Here is a 22,808-nt window from a genome sequence, read left to right on the forward strand (position 1 = left end):
CTCCCAAAATGAATAAACTTAAACAAACAAATAAATAAGGCAATTAAGGACATCGGGTGGCCAGCAGCGCAAATGTGCCCAATCACCACCTCACAACCTGGTAGCCCAAAGGACTTTCCCCAAGAAAAAACAATGGAATAAACCAGCCAGTTAATACACTGGGCATACACTATTCTGACTCTACAGGTGGTTGTAGCAACAATGAAACTACTGTTCTCTCCTGCCCAGAAAGCTTCCTAACCTGTGGATCAATACCCAGTCCGCTCTCAACTCCATGCCCACACACACAAACAGGGATGTAAGAATACAGACTGGTCTCAAAAGAGCGAACAAGACCAGACAGTGCAAGACACTTGCGATGCTCTGAGCGACCCTGGCCTGACGCTTAAACCAAGACCAGGTTTTAAATGGTAACCAAGTTCATTAAAAGTAATAATAATACCTTAAAAAGAACCTTGATGCCAGTTCCCAGATATTTAATCTGTTTTAACAGACTAGTGTTTCTAAATTGCATAGAAACAGCAAGCGAGAGATCACCAAGGTTACTTACTCCCTAAGGCACTGAAGATTTTGAAGTCAACCCTCTGAAATGTGCTGGGAGACCAAGAGTCATGGATAATGGGCTCCCTGGGGCCCAATGTGTGCCAGCCAAGGCTCTCAAACAGCCCTCATCCCACTTCCTCTAGGCACAAACGTCAGTAAGAGCCATCACTCTGATCCTGAGTGATCATGGCAAGTGACCACATTGATTAGGGCAAGGATATGTGGTACTTCTCTAAAAAATATTAAATTTTCGGGGCGCCTGGGTGGCTCAGTCGGTTAAGCGGCTGACTTCGGCTCAGGTCATGATCTCGCGGTCCGTGAGTTCGAGCCCCGCGTCGGGCTCTGTGCTGACAGCTCGGAGCCTGGAGCCTGTTTCAGATTCTGTGTCTCCCTCTCTCTCTGACCCTCCCCCATTCATGCTCTCTCTCTCTCTCTCTGTCTCAAAAATAAATAAACGTTTAAAAATATATATATATATTAAATTTTCAACTAAGCCATCTATTCTTGAAGCCTCTGACCTCCCCTCGAAATCTGCCTCATTTACGCTTCCAATAATGTTAAACCACAAAGGCACTCCTGTTAGTGTTCTTGTCTAGGCTCTCATTCAATCCATCTGATGCTGGGCCTTAGGCCTGAGTCCCCACTCCAGACCAGAGACACTCCCTGGCCCTCCAAACAGACACCCACCCCAACTGCCTCATCTGCTAGGAAGTTCTCCCAACATAGCACAAGCAAGCCCCTCCCCTCCCACGGCCACCCAACTCCCATGCTACCTACGGACTCCCCAGCCCTTCTTGCTGCTGGAGGCCGGCACTCTCACTGCTGCCTATGCCCAGGCTCCGCACAGCCCTGTGGGCTTGTCAGAAAGAGGGCCTAAGGCTTCACTAATATGCACCACTTCCATCTTCGAGGTGACTGGTCACCTAGTCTTCCCTGTCACGGGACAGACTTTCACCTGGATGTTTCACGTGAGCCCATATAAAAATATGGATCACCGTACTTCACATAAGATGCCCCCAAAGTGTACAGTTCAGTGATTTTTCGTACATACAACTATCACCCTCATCTAATTCCAAAACACTGTCATCACCCCAAAAACAACTCTCCACTTACCCCTCTCCCCTGGCAACCACTAATCTACTTTCTGTAGGTGGATTTGTCTTTTTTTGGACATTTCCTACAGATGGAATCAAGGTGCATCCACGCCGTGGCAGGTATCAGTACTTGGTTCCTTTTTATGGCTGAGTAATGCTCCATCATATAAATTTACCACTTCTATCCATTTATCAACTGAAATCACGGTGCCAGGAACACCCACATGAATGTTTATGGAGACACAGTTTTCAGTTCTTCGACGTATACCTAAGGGTGGAACCACGCTGAGCCATACCATGCTAACCAATCTCTTCTGATCCCACGGGCAACCTGATTTTAATTCCTTTCCAGTTTCTGGTTCTTCCTTCCACAGGACACTTTCAAAACACCCAACTACATCCTAGAGGATGTAGTCTGCCTCACCACAGAGTAATCCTAACCACCCTTCCTAAGTTGTCAATCTCTCTGCTCGTATTTCACCCTGAAGAATCTACAGGGGGAAAAAAATTACCACAAACCCCTTTTTGAACCTTTCCCTCAAGAATGATCAAGAGCACTGTAGAATCACATGGCGCAAACTCAAGGGTAAGTGTAGTTCTCCGGTCAGTATTGATCAAATTCAAAAACTAAGCCATACGGAGACACTTACGGGGAAGTTGCTGTGGACGCTCAGGAGGGAAAAAATCTCCCTTTGGTAAGGCCCTCTCATCCTGAAAGAGAAAGTGAGTAAATCTCAGTATTAAAGCACAGCTTACAACAACAACAGATGGAAACAACTCCCAATGACAGAGGACTAAATTATGATCCACCCATGCCACGAAATAACACACAAGTACAAAAAGAAATACACAGAGTACTTGCACCCTTATGTAAAAAGAAGGACAAAAATATGCATCCACGTTACTAGGGGGGATGAAAGGGACCTGGGCACCAAGTAAGGGAAAGACTCTCACGCTGTATCTTCACGCTTTTTAAGCCATGTAAAGCAATAATCTATTCAAAAAACTAAAGTGAATGCTTAAGGTAGCTAAAATACCCCTTTACAGTTCCCTTTATTTTCTTCTTGAATCTGAGCCCTCACCAGATTGCCCTCAGCATATTCTAGTCGTGCTTGTATTAATTCACTATTACCCTGGCACAGCCAAAGCAGGGATAATGTTTACAATGAAGCGCTTCAACAGACCCTGAAAGGCTGTGTGAATCAAAGACTTAGAGTCACAACAGATAAAATGCTAAACATTATGAGATACCCTGAAGAGTAGAACCCCATGTACATAACCGATCTTTGAACTTGATCACTTGCTTGAGCAGGATACTCAACTGATCTCCTGACCATGTCAGTTAACAGGCAACTGTGCAAAAGGGAAATATATCTGAAGAGCTGTTTCTGCCATAAATTTGCTCAACATACTGCAACTTTTTTAACTTAGACTGATCCATAAATATAGTATAATAGCTATGTACACTCTTAATATTCCCATGTTATTGCTAGACTTATTTGAATATATCATGGAGAAAGAGATCCTATTAACTTACCATTTTCACATGCATTGGTCTATCAAATAGCAGTTGACCATTAAACATAGCTGATATTCCAATTAAGGCTATTTCTCGCAATTCTAAAAACATGCACAGGAGAAAAATACAGAAGAGAAAAATGCTCCAACTGCTACCAGCCCCTCTGAGTAGTGAATTTATGAGCAATTTTGGTTCTTCATTAAACTTTTAAAATCTTTGTTTCTACATTAACCATAAAAGCAACAATAAATAAAGCTCAAGGGACGGGGAAGGAAGTGTCAGCTTACTCCTTAGGTGTAGAGCTCCACTCACATAACCCCACACTTCTCACTAAACCATCCTCTTAGGTCCTGGCATCAGTTTTTTGTATGAGTCCAATGGGCCAAGTACCATATATTTTTTCAAGTACCACGTTTTCTGGGTAAGATACACAGTAAAAGTCTTCTCCAAGTTTAATGACTGTGTTCATGTGTGGCATTCTCCGCTGTGACTACAAAGATAAAACTCCAGGGTAACCAGCTTAGGATCAGAGAGAGAAGTATTTCTAGAATGATGTCAATCCATTGGAGAAATACAGCCAAGGACTTATACGTGAAATAACAACCGAATTTCTCTCCAGTGGCGTATTCTTTAGACTTCTCCCTTCAAACCAGACTCTAAAAAGAGAACACTGGAAAAGACCACTCACGGGCACGGGCCTATTTTCTATTTATGCAGTACTGAATCAATTCCATCACAGACAACTTTTACATTCCACAGTAATGCAATCCCTATGGTCATTTGGGAAATACACACACAGTTACCACTTCCTCCCCAAAAACCTGTGTTATTCATGCAATATTTAAGGCCAAACTGTTCACCAAGAGTTGAATTCTGATAAAAGGATACATATAGCTTGCACAGCTTCAATGGACTGTTCAAAAGTAACAGTGCCTATTCCACGACTTTTTCCATCTTTATCCTCAAGAATGTCTGCTCGGACCACCACACCAGCCATACTAAAAACTTCCTTCAGCTTCTTCCAGCCAACTTTATAATCCAGCTAATCAAGAGAAAGGAGAGAAAAATCTCAATGTAGACATCTCAAGAAAAAACATTTTGAACACGTAACATATTGAACACAATATGCTCTGGTTGGAAACAAACATTTAAAAATAACGTCACAGGGGTGCCTGGGTGGCTCAGTCAGTTAAGTGTCCAACTTCAGCTCAGGTCATGATCTCACAGTTTGTGAGTTCGAGCCCCACATAGGGCTCTGTGCTGACAGCTTAGAGCCTGGAGCCTGCTTCAAATTCTGTGTCTCCCTCTCTCTCCACTCCTCCCCCCCTCATGCTCTGTCTCCCTCTCTCCTTTGAAAGTAAAAACATTAAAAAAAATTTTTTTTATTTTATTATTTTATTTTAAATAATGTCACAGGAGCGCCTGGGTGGCTCAGTCAGTTGAGGGTCGACTCTTGATATCGGCTCAGGTCATGATCCCCACGGTCATGGGATCGAGCCCCTTTGCTGAGCATGGAGCCTGTTTGAGATTCTCTGTCCTTCTGCTCCTCTCCCCTGCTCGTGCTTCCTCACACACACACACACTCTCTCTCTCTCTCTCTCTCAAAAATAAATAATTAAATACAATAAATAAATAAATAAATAAATAAATAAATAAATAAATAAATAAATAAATAAATAAAAAAAATGTCACAAGGACTTATCCCACCACAGAATTTTTCAGATACAATTATGAAGCCTGGCCTTAACTGCTAGTCACTGTCTCTTTTCTCCGAAGAACAGGTTAAGTCACCTCATGCCTTTCAAATTAATGCTTACTCTGAACCCAAAAAAAAAAAAAAAAACAAACAAAAAAAAAAACTTTTTTGTTCCCCAGCTAAAGTTTACCATCATCCTTCCCAATGCATTTTTCTTTAAAAACATTTCCCTTTGCAAATGGCAAAGGCATTATCTTTCATCCCAAACACAAGAGGAGGGATGGAATGTCAGCTTGGTTCATACACTTTTTTGGCCTGCACCCGCAGGGAATGCAGACTCAGCTGCCACTTTTATAACCAGCAAAAGCCAGTGAACATGACCCCAGTGGGAGGGACCATGGTCAAGCCTGTGACTGATCACTACAGGGTCACTGTGGGACAAAGCCCAACTTCAAAGTTGTTTGTTTTTTAAACAGAAGAAGAAGACAGCATAACCCTCTTTTCAATTGTTCTCCTCCAATATCAGAACTACTTTTATAACATATTAACAAAACCATCATAAAGTTCTGACTCTTCCACCTTAGACAATGTTCCCGTTTACTTACATTTGCTACAAATACTGTGCTTCCAAGTCTTCCAGCCTGTAATGCATGGATAATCTCATTTGGGATGTTAGGATTATTTAGGATACTGGGTGGGATATTAATCATTCCTGGGCCACCTGGTCCCATACCCATCCCACCAGTCGTAGCCATCACCTTTTGCATTGCTCTCCTGGCATGTTCACCATCAGGATCCTAAAACAAGCACAAAAGTGTTACATTTAACTGACCCAGTGACAACGAAGACCACGATCTCACTAAAAGTGATATTCCCCAAACTCCAGAGATTGAGAGGTTGTTTGGCAAAGTATTTCTTGAAATCTATAACAAGAAATTCAAACGAACTCAACCATCAGGTTAGAAGAATTCCAGCCAAAGGAACGAGGCCAAAAGGAAAGGTGTCAAATTTAGCTATCAATTGAACTGAGTGGCAGATGACAAGATTAGCTGATAGAACACAGAACACTTCCAGACTGAAATAAGATCTTCACAGGCTTGGTATAGTTGAATCTCACTAATTTTCAATGGGGTTCTGTTAATTTCTGTTAACCCCATCAGTGATTGTTCCAAAAGTTTGAAAACGCAGTTCTAGATCACCGAGGTACTCCATCCTTCATGTTATGCAGGCGTCTGACTCGTGTAAGGTCTGGACAGGTGTATGAAACTCTGGCATTGACACTAGTCTTGAACTCTTTGCCCTTTCATGTGTCTCCTCAGCCCAAAGAAACCTTAGCCCCTACTGTGCTCTACTCTCTGAGCTCTGAATATATTAATCTTCCTCTAAGAAGGAAAGGTAAAAATAAGGGAGGGATTTAATCGTAAAAACTTCCCGCTTTCTCAAGGGAGAGAAGGTATCTGGTTTGGATTAAATACCAAAGTGGATCTGAGTAATGATAAACTCGCTTTAAAAAAGAAAAAAGGTGGGCTAAGAAATAGGGTTCAGGCTGGGTAAAACTTTAGGTGTAGAATCCCTTAACACACACACATACACACCCACACACACATACACCAACCAGGGGCTCAGTCCAAGTGCCCCTGATCAATAAAACAAGGTAGGCTGGTCTAAGACAAATCACAGACATCGGGAAGACAGCAGCTGCTCAGGACGTGCTCCATCATTGTTCCAAGTTCCTACAGGAGTTGACTGCTGAAGCCTGTGACTGGCCCTCTTCATTAAAAACAACAGGTTGGTCTGCTCCGTAAAATGTAGTCAAGGATTACTTTTGTCTTTTCCTAACTCCAAACGGGGACAACTCGACAATTATAAATGATATCCACATTGTTTCAAGAGCTTACTTCTTTGACTTTCAGTGGTCTTCCACTCAGACTATGCTTGTTTAGAACTTCCGCAGCCTTTTTCATGCTTTCTTCCATCTTGAATTCAACAACGCTATGAAGAGCCAAAAGGAGATGAGTGAAACCGGTCCTACGACTGAGAAGGCTCAATTGCCAATAAGTAACTAGACAATACTTACGCACATCCCTTTGGAGGAAGCCACAGACCAGTCAGAAGAGCAAGGAAAGAGGAGAAAAAAAGGAAAACATAGTAAATACCAGTGACAGTTACATAAATTAAAAATACGATTTATATCACAAGGTTAGTTTTTATATCAACCCTTCTAAGGGGAAGCTCACAGGAATGACTCGCCTAGCCTTCCTTATTAAAAGCTGGGCTCCTTGTTACCTCCTCTGCCTGCACGTTACCAGCATGGCACTATAGCTGCTGAAGTTGTAATAAGCAGACCTAAATTCAGGTTCTCCAAGAAATCACACAAACTTTAGATCTGCTTCTCTCTGTACTCAAATCAATTCCTTATCATACTCCTCCTAAATCCATCCCTTCCGTAAATTAAAGCTCATCCTTTTGATTATTCTAAGCCATTCTATTGCGCGACAAAATAATTTAATTTTCTCTTTAAACTAGGCCAATTTTAAACATTCAGATTTTAATAATTGTTTTACAATTTACTGGCACAAAGGCAACTTTTCGGAATCTTTGGTTCACACAACTTTCAAATTCAGCAAACGACCAAGAGTAACATTTTCTAGACAAGAACACACGTTTTACATTAATATACCACCGCTAAAATTCCATGCATAATTCACACACAGCCAATTCCTCTGTTAACAAAGAGACAATGCTGCTATTGGTCCCCAGTTATCCAAATTGGGCATCCAAACAGAATACCAAAAAGCTCTTTGGCCAGCCATTTGGAAAAGCGGGACTCCCGTTTGCAAATCCCCTCCCACCCCACTCAAATGTTTGGCAAAAATCAAACATAGCTACTGTAACATGAGCACTCACTGCCTTCCTGATTTCATTCGATTCCACGCCACCATACAGTTACATTTTTCAAGTAGTAAATCCACAGAAGAAATTCTCTCAGACACTTACCCTTGACTTTCCTTCAGCGTCCATTAAGAGCTCCACGTATGTTACCTCACCAACTACAAATCAGTTTCCAGACGACACATAAACCAAGGGAGAAAAGCCAAGAAAACAATGGGAATTTAGAACAATCATCAGCAACCTTGTATGGAGCCTCTGCCTTATAAGAAAGCCCAGAAACACTCCATATTCTCTAAACCACCAAACTAGGCATTACAGGTGTGCAGTAAAAGTAGGTGAGACTCGTTAACAATTATGTCCTTGATTTTCCTCCCACCACAAACAAGCTATTTCCACAGATTTCCGTATCAATTTCCCTGTCTGAAATACTCATTCATGACTAGAGGCAATCCAAATCTACAGGAAAGAAGTCTGCGTGATTCACTTTTTTGGGGAAAGGAGGAAAACGGTTTTGCACGTACACTCTTACTGGTGAAAGCAGGTAAACAGCACACAGGCCGCAATGCCACTGAACTGAGCTCAACTGCTAAATCCAGGGATGTGCACGCACACATGCCCAAAGGGGCGGCTACAGGAGTGCACAAAGCCCGTCATTCAAGAGGGCCACGTGCATAGTTAGTTTAATGCTGCTGTTATCACAAAATTCTTAGTTTTTTAACGAGGCACCTCGTGTTTTCATTTTGCACGGGGCCCCACAAAATCTGTAGCTGGTCCTGCGCACAGCACTAGGCTCCATAATGGTCAGAAGGAGGATGTTCGAGTATCCGATCGCAAAACCAGAGCAGCATCTGGATTCTCTTCGGTGAGTTAAGGCAGGCTTTTATTCCTCCTGCTTTTTCAACCTTCCCATTGAAAGACAAAGATAAATGCGAATTCAGAGCTCAGTTTGCAACTGACAGTTAAGACACAGGATTCTAATCTACACAAAGGTGGGGAAGGGGTTAAAAATGAAGCATTTCAAAAGGTTCCACAGATTTTCCTCAAGGTTTGGATTGCCAATTCATGACCACCATGACCAGATGTTAGAACCCATCAAGACGACAACCACCAAAATGGCTGCTGAACTTGAAGATGGCACAAGAACAACAGAAATTTGAAGTGTTAACTTGGAGAAAACATCTCTCAGCAGGCTCTCCAAAGCCAAGCAAGCGGTTTTGTACTCAGGAATATCCTTTTTGAAAAAGGATTATCTTTATGATAGTAAAGGCTTCTCCAATTCAGTGTTCAAGTTTGGTTTCACAGTACAAGAGTAAACGTAAGCCTCTTAATGGCCTTGACAAGTCCTGCCTATTCTAATTCATTTGTCCAAAGGAAATTAAAATTATAAGGAATTTAAAATACATCAAGGAATGATGTGAATGTAAAGTAGGATAAAATTACTTCTAAAAATTAACAATTTGAAGGGAGTATTTATTAGCAATATACTTGCATGGCAGTTGACAACAAGAAGGCCAAGTGTTCAAAGTCACCTCCCCTTGTCTTTTTTTGGCACGTTACAGAACCAGACCAGCACTGTGCACAAAACAGGAAGGAGAATCAGTGCAAAGAACGAAGAGTGGAAATAGGGGCTGGTGTAATTTAACTTTTGGAGTATGTACTCCTGTGGGGCAAACTGAAAATGATCAGCCAAGGGACAGTCATACAAATTGGCTTTATTTCACCCTTACAAAGGAAAGCAATTCCAAAAAAATTGTGGCCACATTCCTGAGGCCATGTTTTTAAACAGCCATTCATTTCAACAGCAGCAGCCATTTGAGGACCAACAGCCTTTATCTCCACTTTGATAAAAATGCCAAATAGTGTCAAGACAGTGAAGAGACCTCAAATTTATTTTCTACAAGCGGGGACTACCACCTAGTGACCTTAAAAATAAATAATCACAATCTCTAACTCAAGACAACTATGTTGTCAGAATTCAAATACTGTTGCGTTTGATAAGTTTCTAGTCCGTGTCCATAAAGACACTTTATCAAAACTGTCATTGCATCCTAGAAACCAAGTCCAAACCAAACTTTTTTCCAAAAAGCCAGGTTCAGAAATTAGGGCTTTGCCCACTTCACATTCTAGTGACGGCACACATCCAACTTCAATCCTTAGCACCAAAACTTTGTTTAAAATGTCCTTTCTTATTTTTCCCCCCAAATGGTATAGTTGTTCAGTAAAAACAAAAAATTACATTAAAAAAACCCTCCACCCTATCCGTTTAGCCACAGATTAGGAAGTCATTGTGGCTCTAGCACGAGTAGTGCTGTTCGTGAGGACCGTTAATAATAACCGTGTCCCTCGTCAATTCCCAATGTCTCCCCTGAGAGACTGCCTTAATTCAGAGATGTAAGCAAATCAGTATACAAGATATGCAACAGGTGCTAGTTCGTACTTCCCTAGAGGAAGATCTAACGAAGACCACCTCTCTTTTCAGTTCTACAGGATTAAAACAAAAACCTGTTCAGTCAGAACAACTAGCAACAAAACTCTGAAGGCAAAATTTGCCAACCATGCATAGTCTGCTCGCAGCCAATGAAACTACGTTTAAGAAAGCAAATCCACCACAGCAGAGGAGCTAGGACTGAGAGGCAGAGGTAACAAATTGGCAGTAAGTAGCGAGTCTCTCTGAAATGGAACTCGCAGGTACTGATGAAAAACACAGTTGTTCCTCTCCCTTCCTGAACATGGATGGAATCCATGGAATCTCAAGAGGAGGCGCTAGGAAATCCTTCTGAGCTTTAAACATCAAAACATCTATATGAAAAAACTAAGACTTCGAAAAATCTGACAAACGTTATCACCTACCTTTAGTTTAAAATGCTCCAAGTCACCTTTAACCAACATTTACACGGATTATTAAAAACATTGCCTCAAGAATAAAACACATCATGAGGATAAGGAGAGTGAACACGCAACCCGAAATGAAGTCAGGAAGTCCCTAGGAGCTACTGTGATTTAACACTCCCGCACATATTTTTATCACCAGGAGTATTTGTTTCTGTGTTCTCATTTACTCTGAAACTGACCCCCCCCCCCAAAAAAAGATGATGTATGGAGGCCAAAACTTCACTGAAGAGAATTCACATGTGAAAAGGCCTATAATTTAAAAGATGGGGTTGGAGGGGGAAGGCTCAAAAGTAGGGTATGTTATCAAATGCATTCCCCTCAAACACATTCAACTCTCAGCTGGCTGCTCTCACAGAGGGGTGCACAGAACAAATGAGTATTTTAACTGGAAAGCTTGTATCTTTAATACATAGACAACATGAAACGTGGCAAACTAATTGTTCTACACAACGTCTACTTAATTTAATGGACAAACTGGATACTTATGGAGCCCGTTCTTGCTACTTTCATAGCAAAAGCTGAAGACCACTACTTCTCTAACTAAACCAAAACCTACCAAGTAAGCTAAGGCAGGCTACACTATCCAGGTTCAACCCAAGTACCCCCAGATAGAGATGCCTTAGCCTAATTCTTTAAAAAATGCAGGCTGAATTTCCAAAACAGGAAAACACAAAGGAACAAAAGGACTGGATATGGATTTTTACTTAAATTGAAAATAAAGTTCGGCTCCATAAATCCACAACATAGGTTGTCTTCAAGGGCCAAGGGAGACTTTCTTCTGGACTACACTTGCCCTCTGGGCCTCAGTTTTCTGTCAGCTGGAATCTGAAATTTACTCAGAGTGATGCATTAAATGAGGACAGGATTAAGTGCTTAAAGAAATCCTTGCTTACACAGGTCAACCTGACTGCTGATAAACTTGGGATTGATTGAGAGTAAACTCCATCATGGACTTTCCTTTATTCCTCCAACTGTGCTGTTTACTCAGGGCAGGTCCAACTCAGGCCTGTCTGGTTACAACCGCCCCACCTCGATGTGCCAACTACCTGGTCAGGCCAGGAGAACAAGAACAAGCAGCCCAATAACCAATAAGGAGCTTTATTCACCCACACAGGACTTCCCAGTAACGTAGCACAACACCAAGTGTGAATTCCCAAGAGCACCGTTTTTCACCCAGTCCTTAAGGTCAAACACCTGCAATGTGATTCCAATCTGTCAAGGGGTAAAAACTGGGTGACTGGGACCTGGTGTGACAATCGCCAATTCAAATTTCCTATCACCCTGACTCTCAATTTGGTTTCAATCCAGCAACTCTTTGGTGTTCACAGCAGCCATTTATTTGTTCCATGTAATATCTCTGTTAAAAAGAAACATGGTCAAGAGAAAGGACAATAGAAACCTTTCCTTTGTTCCATCAGGACACTTAGAACAGGAAGAGGAAAGTTCAGCGTTCTATTCTATGGGCTGTGAAAACTGTTGAAGCCACATCCCTGACCAATATAGGGGGAGGGGGAGGGGGAGGGGGAGGGGGAGGGGGAGGGGGAGGGGGAGGGGGAGGGGGAGGGGGAGGGGGAGGGGTGGGTAGTGAGCAAAAAGGCAGCCCGACTCAGGACAAAACAAGCTTTCCATGCATTCTCTCTTTAAACTCAGTGATGCTGATTTCATGATAGTGTCACCAAACAGCTGGGCACCAAACAGGCTTTGTGACCCCATCCAGGGGAAAAAGGCAAAGTGACCAATTCACAGAATACACGTGTCATTCATAGGATGTCCCAGAATGTTGCCAAATGCTAAAACTTAAGACGGACAACATACGCCCGGTGGCCATGTAAGGGGGTAAAGATCAGGAATCACAGAGGGGTACAAGAGGCAATCTCAGGCATGATTGGCCTTAGAAAAGCTCTGGTCATGCCACTTTAAAGCATCTAGTTTAGTTCTGAGAGGCGGCAATTAGACAGTGTTGCAGTGACAGGACATTTCCCAGACCTTTCAGTTGAAGACAACTAATGAAGCTTATTCCACTGGTTTCCTGAAACAGCAAAACTCTTAAGAGGCAGACCAATAAAAAGCGTCTGGGTTATAACAAGCCAGGTCTCTGCAGCTGGTCCACTCTGGAGATTACCTGGAGACTGACGCTTTTAGGGTGCTAACTGTCCCTAGCTGCGGCAACAGGCCTTCAAAAAATAAAAACTTACTTGCAACAGGTTTCAAGTAAATACTACAGATTTCAAATAACCACCTACACAGTTTTCAGCATACCAAGAAACGAATAAAACTGTAATTTTAAATCTCATAATAAAAATAAGAACATTTTTAAGGAGGCCTATGTAGGTGAACAGTAAACTTCAGACTTCCCATGCTGAACAGAAGCATTACCATAAAAAATTACCTTTCTCTTATGAATTCCCTTTACCCACAATACAATACTGCAAATAACTGAAACAGAAAAATAATTAATTTAACCTATACAGGGGAGCTCTAAACAAGAACATTTTAAGATTTGTTTAAAATAACTGATTTACTGCACACCTGTAATTCTAAGTTACACCACCAAAAAAATACACTGAAAGGGCTGAGCCAGGGCATTCATAGCAGTATGCCAGGGGAATATGAGAACCAGTTTGGAAGTATCCGAATAAACCACCAGGCTGGCCCCACACTTAATACAGTGCAAAATAGGAAATTGAGGTGAACTGCTTCTACATCCAGAAACGTCATGGCTGCTGCTGCTACCAGCTTTAAGGCTTCCAAAACTGAATTACTGAATGGTAAAGCAGTAAAAATGTCACCTACTTTATCCATCATGTCCCAAAACTGGTTCACACACTCCTAAAAATAAAAAATAATTTGGCCTGCAATCTCTTACAAAATTCTAACAATTGCATTTTCAAAGCCACATTCCTGGTTCTTGGAACTACTATACCTTATTATCAATGGAAGTAGCAATTCAGCGGTTCAACCAAATCACAAAAACACAAATTTGGGAGTTATTCCAAAAACTAATTCGAATGAGACCCAACTGTACTGTACAGAAATTCTAAGCTTGTATTGAAGCAGCAGTCCCAAAAACCAAGAACACTGCATCTGGGATGCCACAGGACACGCCCTTCAGACAAAAAGAAGAAACTTCACTCTTGCCCTAGGAGCATTGGCAGGAATGATTTGGCTGATCGAGGCAGGAAAACAAATCTCACACCGAAACATTTTTCCATCCGTGTTCTCTGGAGAACTACTACACGGGAGCAGCCTACATGACTGTACAGAGAAGTTCACGGTGCCCAGTGCTTCTGGCACGTCATGGATGGGACAATGACGGCAGTGGGCCAGTCATAATTTCAAAACCCGATGCTGGGAGCACCAGTACACATACCAGAGTGGCCTATCCAAGTGGCATCTCTGCCACTGAAATGTTAATCATTGGACAATTCAAACTTGCATCTCTTTTCGTTATGAATGCTCCAGAAAACCAGTAACTTTCAGTCCTTCAAAAAGACTCCATTTAAGGGTAATTTGATTCTAGTTTCCCTTGGGGGAGACCTCAAGGCATCAGACAAATTGTTCTCTATCAATAGTTTTGTCTAAACCAGGGCTGAGCAATCTCTGCAGCCCTGAGTGCCACCAGCAGGGCCAAGAATCAGGAAAGAAAGAAGACAAAAGCAGAACAAGAATGTGAAAAGGAAGAGGATCCGTATGGTGTGCACAGGGGGTGAGGCAGAGGACCACAAGGACAACCGGCCTCCTAGGACCTCCTGGTGGCAGCAGAGCTTCGGCTGCTCCCCCTGCCCTGGCCCGGGACACCAGGCCGCTACTGATGTTTGCCGGCAAGAACGGCATTGCCCGGCAGATGCCTTATTTTGAGCTCTCCAATTGCCAATCTAACCCATGTTTCTTCCCAGGGTGGAAAAAGCCCAAGTTTAAATACAAGCTCATGTTTTAGAATTTAGAAGCTGAGCAGCGCAAGTTCCAACTACCAAATTTTGATCCCAGGAAGACATCCACAAAATTTAAACAAACTACCTTCCCTCCAGAATTAAAAAGCTAAAAAAAAATTTTTAAAGGAAAAACCTCTCCCACCTAATATGAAGAAATCAAAAAATTTCCTTAACACAAAGAGGTTCCCTTCAAGCTTAATCAAAGTCCTATTAACCATATTAAGCCAGTAAAATCATTTGTAGGCCAAAGGACCATACAAACCACCCTGTTTGACACACAGGTGCATGACCACACAAAAAAGTAGGGTGGGTAAAGCGGCTTAACTCTCAAGCCTGGACAGAACACAATGCTCTACCCAGATCAACTTCCACTGACAAAAAATAACCAAGGAATTAGCCACAGAAAAGATGACACATCAACCTTCTTACCCTACTCGACCACCAGTACCATTACCTTTTTCTTTAACCAGGTCTTTAAGTGACTGCCATTTCACATCAAAAGGTATGTTTGTAATGAAGGCTCTGTATCTTTTAGTTGGATTGGCATATGGCTCAAAGCGATTGCCTCCTCTTTTTATGTTTTTCTCCTTCCTCTTCTCATTCTGAGTAGGTCGCTCTCCTTCACTGAATTCGAAGGGAAAAAAAAGGGTCCATATGTTAGCACAACATGAAAGACAGTATTTGATTTGCCAGATTTAGAATTCCACACAGTTACATCCATCACAAGACTAATCTTGACTTTGTTCTGAGACATTCAAACTTCAGTGCTCCTAGAGCAGAAAGGTAAAGTACCACACTCCTTAAAACCCACATATCAAGAAGCCATTCCCAATAAACTGTGCTCTCCTCTGCCTTCACACATTCCTAGGGGATATAATAGAGATAGGAGCCAGGAGCCAACTCCCTGCCCAAGGTGTTTTCATTTCATGCCAGAAACAGGAAAAAAGAAGGGAAGATTTGCAAGATTTCATGGAACAGAAATGAGCTGGTGCACATAGGCCCAATCAACTTTAACTTCACAAATAAAACTGCCTTTTTATTTTGAGGGGGGGAAAATGTTTTTTAAGCTGGAATATAAAATGGTACAGCCACTACAGAAAAGCTTGGCAGTCACTCAAAAAGTTAAAACACGTAATTACCATATGACCCAACAATTCTACTCCTGGGTACAGATCCAAAAGAAGTGACAGGAAGGAGGAAATACTTGTACACCAAATAGCATTATTCGTAATAGCCAAGAGGTGGAAACAACCCAAGGGTCCACCAACAGATGAATGGAATAAAGAAACGTGGTACAGCCATAAAGAGATTCTTCAGCCATAAAAAGGCACGGAATGCTGATACATGCTGCAACACAGATGAAGTCTGAAAACATTATACTACGCAAAATAAGTCAGACAGATAAGGAAGACAGAATAGAGGTTTCCAGAAGCTGGAGGGAGTTGGGAAAGGGGTTATTGTTTAATGGATGAGAGTTTCTGTTTGGGATGAGAAAGAAAGTTCTGAAAATGGACAGTGGTATATGCTCAACATTGTATTTAATCCCCCTGAACTATACACTTAACATGGTTAAAACGGCATATTTTACGTACATTTTACCACAATTTTTTTTTTTAACAGTAAAGAAGTCATCCTCTATACAACCCTAGGAAAACCAAAGTCTGAGCAACCCAGGTAGGTAAAAGACAATATGCAGCCAACGATCCCACCTTCAGCAAAGGGTGAATGTTCTTCTGGTGTGGCTTTTCCTATAATACTCTTTACCTTTCTGTGTCAGGAGTCTCCATGCCATAACACTTCGTTTCTAAGCTCTACAGATACAAATTCAGCTTAGAAGGTTTCACAAGCAAACCTCCAAAGCACAGAATCAGACATTAGGCTGGAAACTTAGGCGACAGCACAGAGAAACAGGCCAGTGTGTGCGGCCAGGGCAGGGCCCACACACAGGCCAAGTGAAGCTACTCCGTGAGCTGCCTGCCCACTCTTGTTCAGCCCCCTGTGACTACAGGCAGACACCGGTAAGAGGTGATCAGGAACAAATGGGGATCCAACAGACACAGGAAGTTCTCTCGCTTCCTACACTGGGTCCTGCACTTTCTGCTTACCAAGCCCTACGCTTTCCCCCAGTGAAAATGCAGAAAACTCCCAAACCACAGATTTTAGCAGACTTTGTGATCCATGACTAAAACGGAAAAAACAAAAAGCCAAGATTGTCTATTACTGATTTACAAACCCACCTTCGTTTAATTAAAGGGCTGACCTTTACTCTAGGATATGTCTTCCTTGCATGGGAAAAGTAGTGTTCAAATACCAGATGATAGCTTAGAGAAGTATTTACTGGGGGGGGGGGGGGGATTTTTTTTTTTTTAATGTTTATTTATTTTTTGAGACACAGAGAAACAGCGCATAAACGGGGGAGGGTCAGAGAGAGAGGGAGACACAGAATCAGAAGCAGGCTCCAGGTTCTGAGCTGTTGGCACAGAGCCTGATGCGGGGCTCGAACTCACGGACCATGAGATCATGACCTGAGCCGAAGTTGGACGATTAACCGACCGAGCCACCCAGGCACCCCCCAAAAAAATTTTTTAAGTCATCTATATGCCCCCCATGAGGCTTTAACTCATGACCCTGAGATCAAGAGTCACAAGCCGTACCAACTGAGCCACCCCACTTGGAAAATTTTAATGTTATCAACTTAGCAACTTTTTTATAAACCCCAGAGTTTCTTCTGCTGGTCCCTCATATCCAAACACAAGGGTGCCAAGTGGTAACCCAGTCAAAGTATCCTCCTAGGCAAAAGTAAGGAAAGCAGCTTCCTCCATGATTTTAACTACACCAACATGCAATAAATAGACTTCCTTCACAGAGGCTGGCAGATGTGGAGGGGTATGGCCACTCTAGTCTCTAAATTCCTAGAATTCTACGGTCTACCCAGGTTCACACGAGAGCCTTCTCAGGCTGACTGCACACCACAAGCAGATCTCAAAGGAATCCCTCAACCACCAGAGACCACCTGTCTATGCCATACGAAAGTCCCACGCCAAAGTCTGCCGAAGAGCACATCTGCCAAAGCGTCTCTTGTTCCTGGCAGATAGGAGGAAAGTGTTAGTAAAAATCAATAAAATGTAGATCAACCTACCTTCATGGACCTACAGGGAGGGTCTGTGCATAAAAAAGTATTTCAATATCTAGTTTCTTTTAAAACCTAAATACTCTATGATTTATGTTAAAAAACATCATCCTGACACAAAGTCCATGACACAGTAATAGCTGCATCTGTGTTTTCACAGACGTGCTCAGTTCATCTACTAGTTACAAAATCTATCAACAACGAATTACAGCCAAAGCAGGTAACAAAGTGTCTAGCCTACATTCTGCAGATCATTATGGCTGAGAATAAACTAGCTACCCAATCTAACCACAGAAGCTGGGTATTTGGTTTGGGGTTAATCCCTATCACACGGCTCACCATCAAGCAAGCAGCTCATATGGATTATGCCCAAGATGTGAGCACAGCACTCTGTACCCCAATCCTCCTCTGGCTCATCATTTCCACGGAGAAGTTTCATCCTAAGTAAAAGGGGTCAGAACTATCATCACTTCCAGCTTCCCAAAAAACTGACCTTCTCGTAAACCCAAAGATCACTACCAATTCTTCTTTTTAAAAAATGCTTTTCATAATCTCTACCTCCAACATGAGGCTTGCACTCACAACCCCGAGATCAAAAGTCACATGTTCTACGGACTGAAACAGCCAAGTGCCTGCCCCTTTGTAAACTTTTCTTTTGTCTTAAGTAATATCTACACGACCAACCCCTCTTGACAGAATTGCAGACCACCCTCAAAGAAATCCCACTCAAAATACACATTCAACTATTGAGAATGTGAGGGTTTTAAGAGTGGTTTCCTCGGGGTGCCTGGGTGGTTCACTCGGTTCAGCATCCCAACTCTTGATTTCGGTTCAGGTCACGATCTCGTGGTTCATGAGTTCAAGCCTGCATCACACTCTGTGCTGACAGTGCAGAGCCTAAGTGGGATTCTCTCTCTCCCTGTTCCTCCCTCGACTGTGCTCTCAAAATAAATAAACTTAAAAAAAAAGTGGTATCCTGAATGCCCAATTTGATTTTCTCACTTATCTTCAGGATAAAATTGGGGGAATATTCTTCTATAGCCCTAAGATATTTATAACATTTAATTCCGAAAACCTTTTAGAAGTAAGTTTTTAGGGGCACCTGGGTGGCTCAGTCTGTCAAGCAGCCAACTTCGTCCCAGGTCATGATCTCGCAGTTGAGGAGTTTGAGCCCAGCATCAGGACAGCTCAGAACCTGGAGCCTGCTTCAGAGTCGCTGTCTCCCTCTCTCTTTGCCCTTACCCAACTTACACTATCTCTCTCTCAAAAAATAAACATTAAAAAAACTTAAAGAAAAAAAAGTAAATTTTTATAAGTGGATTATATTTTGAAATTGATAAACTGCTTACTCCCAGATACCCCAAATTTAGATTACAGACCTTAAAAATATTAAACACACACCTACCATATGACCCAATCATTCACAGCTACTTATCCAAGAGAAAATAAAGCATATATTCATACAAAAACTTGTACCTAAATATTCACAGCAACATTTGTAATACCCTAAAACTGGAAATCTGTCTACTAAACAGGTAAACGAAAAACCAAATTGTAGTAGAACCATAAGCTGAAATGCTACTCAGCAACAAAAAGTAAAAAAACTATACACAACAAAAGGGAATCTCAACACAATCCTACTCGAACAAACCAGACCAAAACAAGGAGTATACATAGGATTCCATCATATAGAAGTCTACATGTGAGAAAACCTAATCTGGCAAACTAATCCACACCAAGGTTTCTCAGCCTCAGCACTACGGGCATCCCTGCCAGCAGCTCTGCTGTGTGGGACTGCCGCATGCATCCCTGACCTCTACCCAAGAGGTTCCAGTAGCAACCGCATCCCTCAGTCTTACAGGTGAAAAACAAAAATGTCTCCAAGACACTTCTAAATGTACCCCGAAGAGGAAAAAAGTCAACTATGTTCAGAACCACTGATGCATACTGAAGGAAAGCAGATCTATGGTTGCGGGTAGGGGGAGAGAACTCCAAAGATTACAGAGGAGAGAAAAAACTTGTTGTGGGCGTCATAGACATATTTATTACACCGATTCAGTGAGGGATTCATAATACTGACACCAAGCTGCACGTTTCCAATACGTGTGCTTATTGTGCCAATAACACCAATACAGTTTCTGAGGTTTATTTTTATTTATTTTGAGAGAGAGCATGTGTGCACAAACGAGAAGGGCAGTGAGAGAGGGAAAGAGAATCCCAAGCAGGCTCCGCACAGAGCCCATTTCGAGGCTTGATCCCACAAGCTGTGAGATCATGACCTGAGCCGAAATCAAGAGTCAGACGCTTCACTGAGCCACCCACGCACCTCAGCAATAGAGATTTTTTATAAAGTTTCTACTTCTGCTTGTGGAATTTCAAACTAACTCTAACAACTTGATTTGTAACTCCAACATAAAGTAGATTTTAATTTTTTTAATGTTTATTTACTTTTGAGAGAGAGAGAGAGAGAGACAGACGGACAGAGCAAACAGGGGAGGAGCAGAGAGAGGGAGACACAGAATCCGAAACAGGCTCCAGGCTCCAAGCTGTCAGCACAGAGCCCGACGCGGGGCTCGAACCCACGAACCACAAGATCATGACCTAGCTGAAGTCGGACACTAAACCCACTGAGCCACCCAGGTGCCCCAACATAAAGTAGACTTTAAAGTAATCTTTCAGAGAGACTGAAGCCACAATAAGAGATATATCTAGACCAGCTAAACGTCTTACCAACATTCTGCTTGCTAACTGGCTCTCAACTCCCAATGAACATTGTCTACTCTGGCACCCGATCACTCACCCTAAGTTCTAAAGAGATGCAACATGAAATTTTTTTCTAACATTCCATCAATCTATTTCATGATACAACAAAAACCAAGCGTAAGATACCTGTTGAAAACCTTCCAAGTCATTAAGATGAAGTATGTTTCCTATGGCTGATGAAATTATTTCACTGACTGCATTCTTTGAGCCCATCATTTTTCATGTCACTGCCCCACCGTGCCAGAATTATACTGTACCTAAAGACCACAACTAAAAAGACAGTGCCTGCGCCACAAAAAACTGCTACATTTGCTGAATCCCTACCCTCTCTTTCTCTTATTCAATGCTCTCACTGCTTTCAGTTTTTCAACAAAGAGTGTAGTTTGAATGGCAACCCCAACCCCCTGAAAACCTGATCATATCTCCTGAGGGAAAGATTCCCTCCTCCCCCAATCCCTGCTCACATTAGGTCCTCAGCTCCTCTAATGTATTTACTGTTCACAGCACTACTCATGACTCCAGCTCTCTACCTGGCTGGTTTTTTAGCCGCAAAACCAGCGTAACCTGTACCCAAGGTAGCTCACGGGGATGCTGTGAGAATCAACAAACAATCGAACAAAAAGCAGCTTGGTAAATGTGAAGCACAATATGCAAAGGAGCAGGACAGGTAACTAAGCATCACATATCCAGGTCTGAACCCCAACGTCACCATCTCCTTGCTAGGCTTCAGTTCCTTACTAGCCACACTTACAGGTCTGAAGGAGACTCAGCACACAGTAACAGTGGCACTGACAGATTTCTGTAACAATTTTGACGGGGATGGATTCAGTCCTAGCCTTCTGCTGTTACATAGTGATTAAAAGTCCACCAGGGCGGTGGCTGAGGCCACCTAGGCACAGCCGCTACAGTCTACGGGAGGAGCAATTCAGCTTTCAACTCTGACTGTAAAACATGGTAACGGAAGAGCCCATCTGAGAACCCCAAAAAGAAACAACCTAATCTTTGCAGAGGATCTCTTTGCCTAGCCATGAATAAAATCAAAGAAAAAAGTAAAAGCAAGGAGCCGGCAGCATGCATTCAAATCATCTGGGGCCCCCATTCTAAAGTTGAGCTCACAATGTAATGTGCCTCAAAAATCCTTTTTATCAAGTATACACTTTTTAAAGTACAGCAAACACTCAAATCATTGCAAAGCAGAGAATTTGGTTTAAATAAAACACTTCCACTGACTATGTTTAGAGAGGTTACCGGGGTAGCACTGTGGAAGCAACAAGGCCCTTGGAATCAAGATGGCCACCCTGGTCTCTGGGTCAATTCCTTAATGAGTTTTCTCAATTGTTAAAAAAAAAAAAAAAAAAAATCTTTTTCTCGGTTCTACAACAGAGTTAACGTTACCTCCCTGGGAAGCTATACTAAATACAGTTTCTTATTTTTGAAATGACCAGTCCATCTCTCAATTTTCTGATTCAGCCACAAGATTAATCTACAAAAAGAATAGGTTAAGTCACTGATTTTAAATATATGGTGCAACCTTTACTTAACTGGGGGCGGGACACCTAAACCCACATGTAGTCCTCTAAAATGAATGCTTTTTCCCCAACAAGACATACTAAATATACTCTAACTCTGAATCTTGATTGCCTTTAGATGAAAATTTCTCATCAAAATAAAACAAGTCCTCCCACACCCAGGAGAAAAGGAACTGGAAAACAAACTTTCCTATCCGGGGTCCTCAGTCAAGCTTGCTTGCTCATTGCTGTTTTGCTGTCCAGCACACTCCACTCCCGCTGCAGACAGGTCAGAAGAACCGCTTCACTCAATTCCCATCCCTAAAAAGGCTTCCAAGATAAAAATCTGGATTCCTTGGCCTGGAATTCATTGCCCACCAGCTGGCCCCCCCGTATTTTAGCACAAAATGCTAAAGCAGCTTCAGTTCCTTACAAATAGAAAGCAAACACCTAAAATCCCTAGTCTTTAGACACTCTCCTCCCAGCCCCTCCCCATTCATCTTCTCCATTCCACCTCCAACAGCTCCCTGGGGACAGGTTAGGGTGGAGGGAGGGTGGCCCCTCCAAGCTCCCAGCCGGATAATTCCTTTTACTTCTCACAACGTAATTACCCTACTACAGAAATGTAAATTGCCTCCTCTTCTGGGCCAAGACTTTATTCCAAAGAGCTCGGTTTCCTAAACTTCCTCACACAAAAAAAAAAAAAAAAAAAAAAAAAAAAAAAAAAAAAAAAAAAGTTTTCCAGCAGCCACACGAAACCGATCTAAATGTTGCTAATTAATATATCCTCTATGAAGCAGTCCTAAACTCTGGATTCTTTCCAACAAGGGGTATTTTCT

At 42.2% G+C, this 22,808-nt stretch overlaps 1 protein-coding gene across 11 annotated transcripts in view; it reads right to left on the reverse strand.

Moving 5' to 3' along the window:
* The window catches only part of HNRNPM (heterogeneous nuclear ribonucleoprotein M), a 40,237-nt gene that overhangs the window by 15,547 nt on the left and 1,882 nt on the right, over window positions 1-22,808 (reverse strand). For 7 of the 11 annotated variants that reach the window (XM_045044928.1, XM_045044955.1, XM_045044943.1 and 4 more), the window contains exons 2-9: window positions 15,023-15,192; window positions 7,850-7,902; window positions 6,930-6,937; window positions 6,751-6,844; window positions 5,458-5,649; window positions 4,045-4,198; window positions 3,175-3,224; window positions 2,288-2,348 (exon numbers count right to left, since the gene is read on the reverse strand). In XM_045044928.1, coding sequence (XP_044900863.1) covers window positions 2,288-2,348; window positions 3,175-3,224; window positions 4,045-4,198; window positions 5,458-5,649; window positions 6,751-6,844; window positions 6,930-6,937; window positions 7,850-7,902; window positions 15,023-15,192 — 782 coding nt within the window. Of the gene's footprint in view, window positions 1-2,287; window positions 2,349-3,174; window positions 3,225-4,044; window positions 4,199-5,457; window positions 5,650-6,750; window positions 6,845-6,929; window positions 6,938-7,849; window positions 7,903-15,022; window positions 15,193-22,808 lie in introns of those variants that run through there. The other 4 variants (XM_045044935.1, XM_003981779.6, XM_045044964.1 and 1 more) reach the window with 3 other exon arrangements.

Source organism: Felis catus, chromosome A2 (assembly GCF_018350175.1).
Source record: "Felis catus isolate Fca126 chromosome A2, F.catus_Fca126_mat1.0, whole genome shotgun sequence".
NCBI lineage: Eukaryota > Metazoa > Chordata > Mammalia > Carnivora > Felidae > Felis > Felis catus.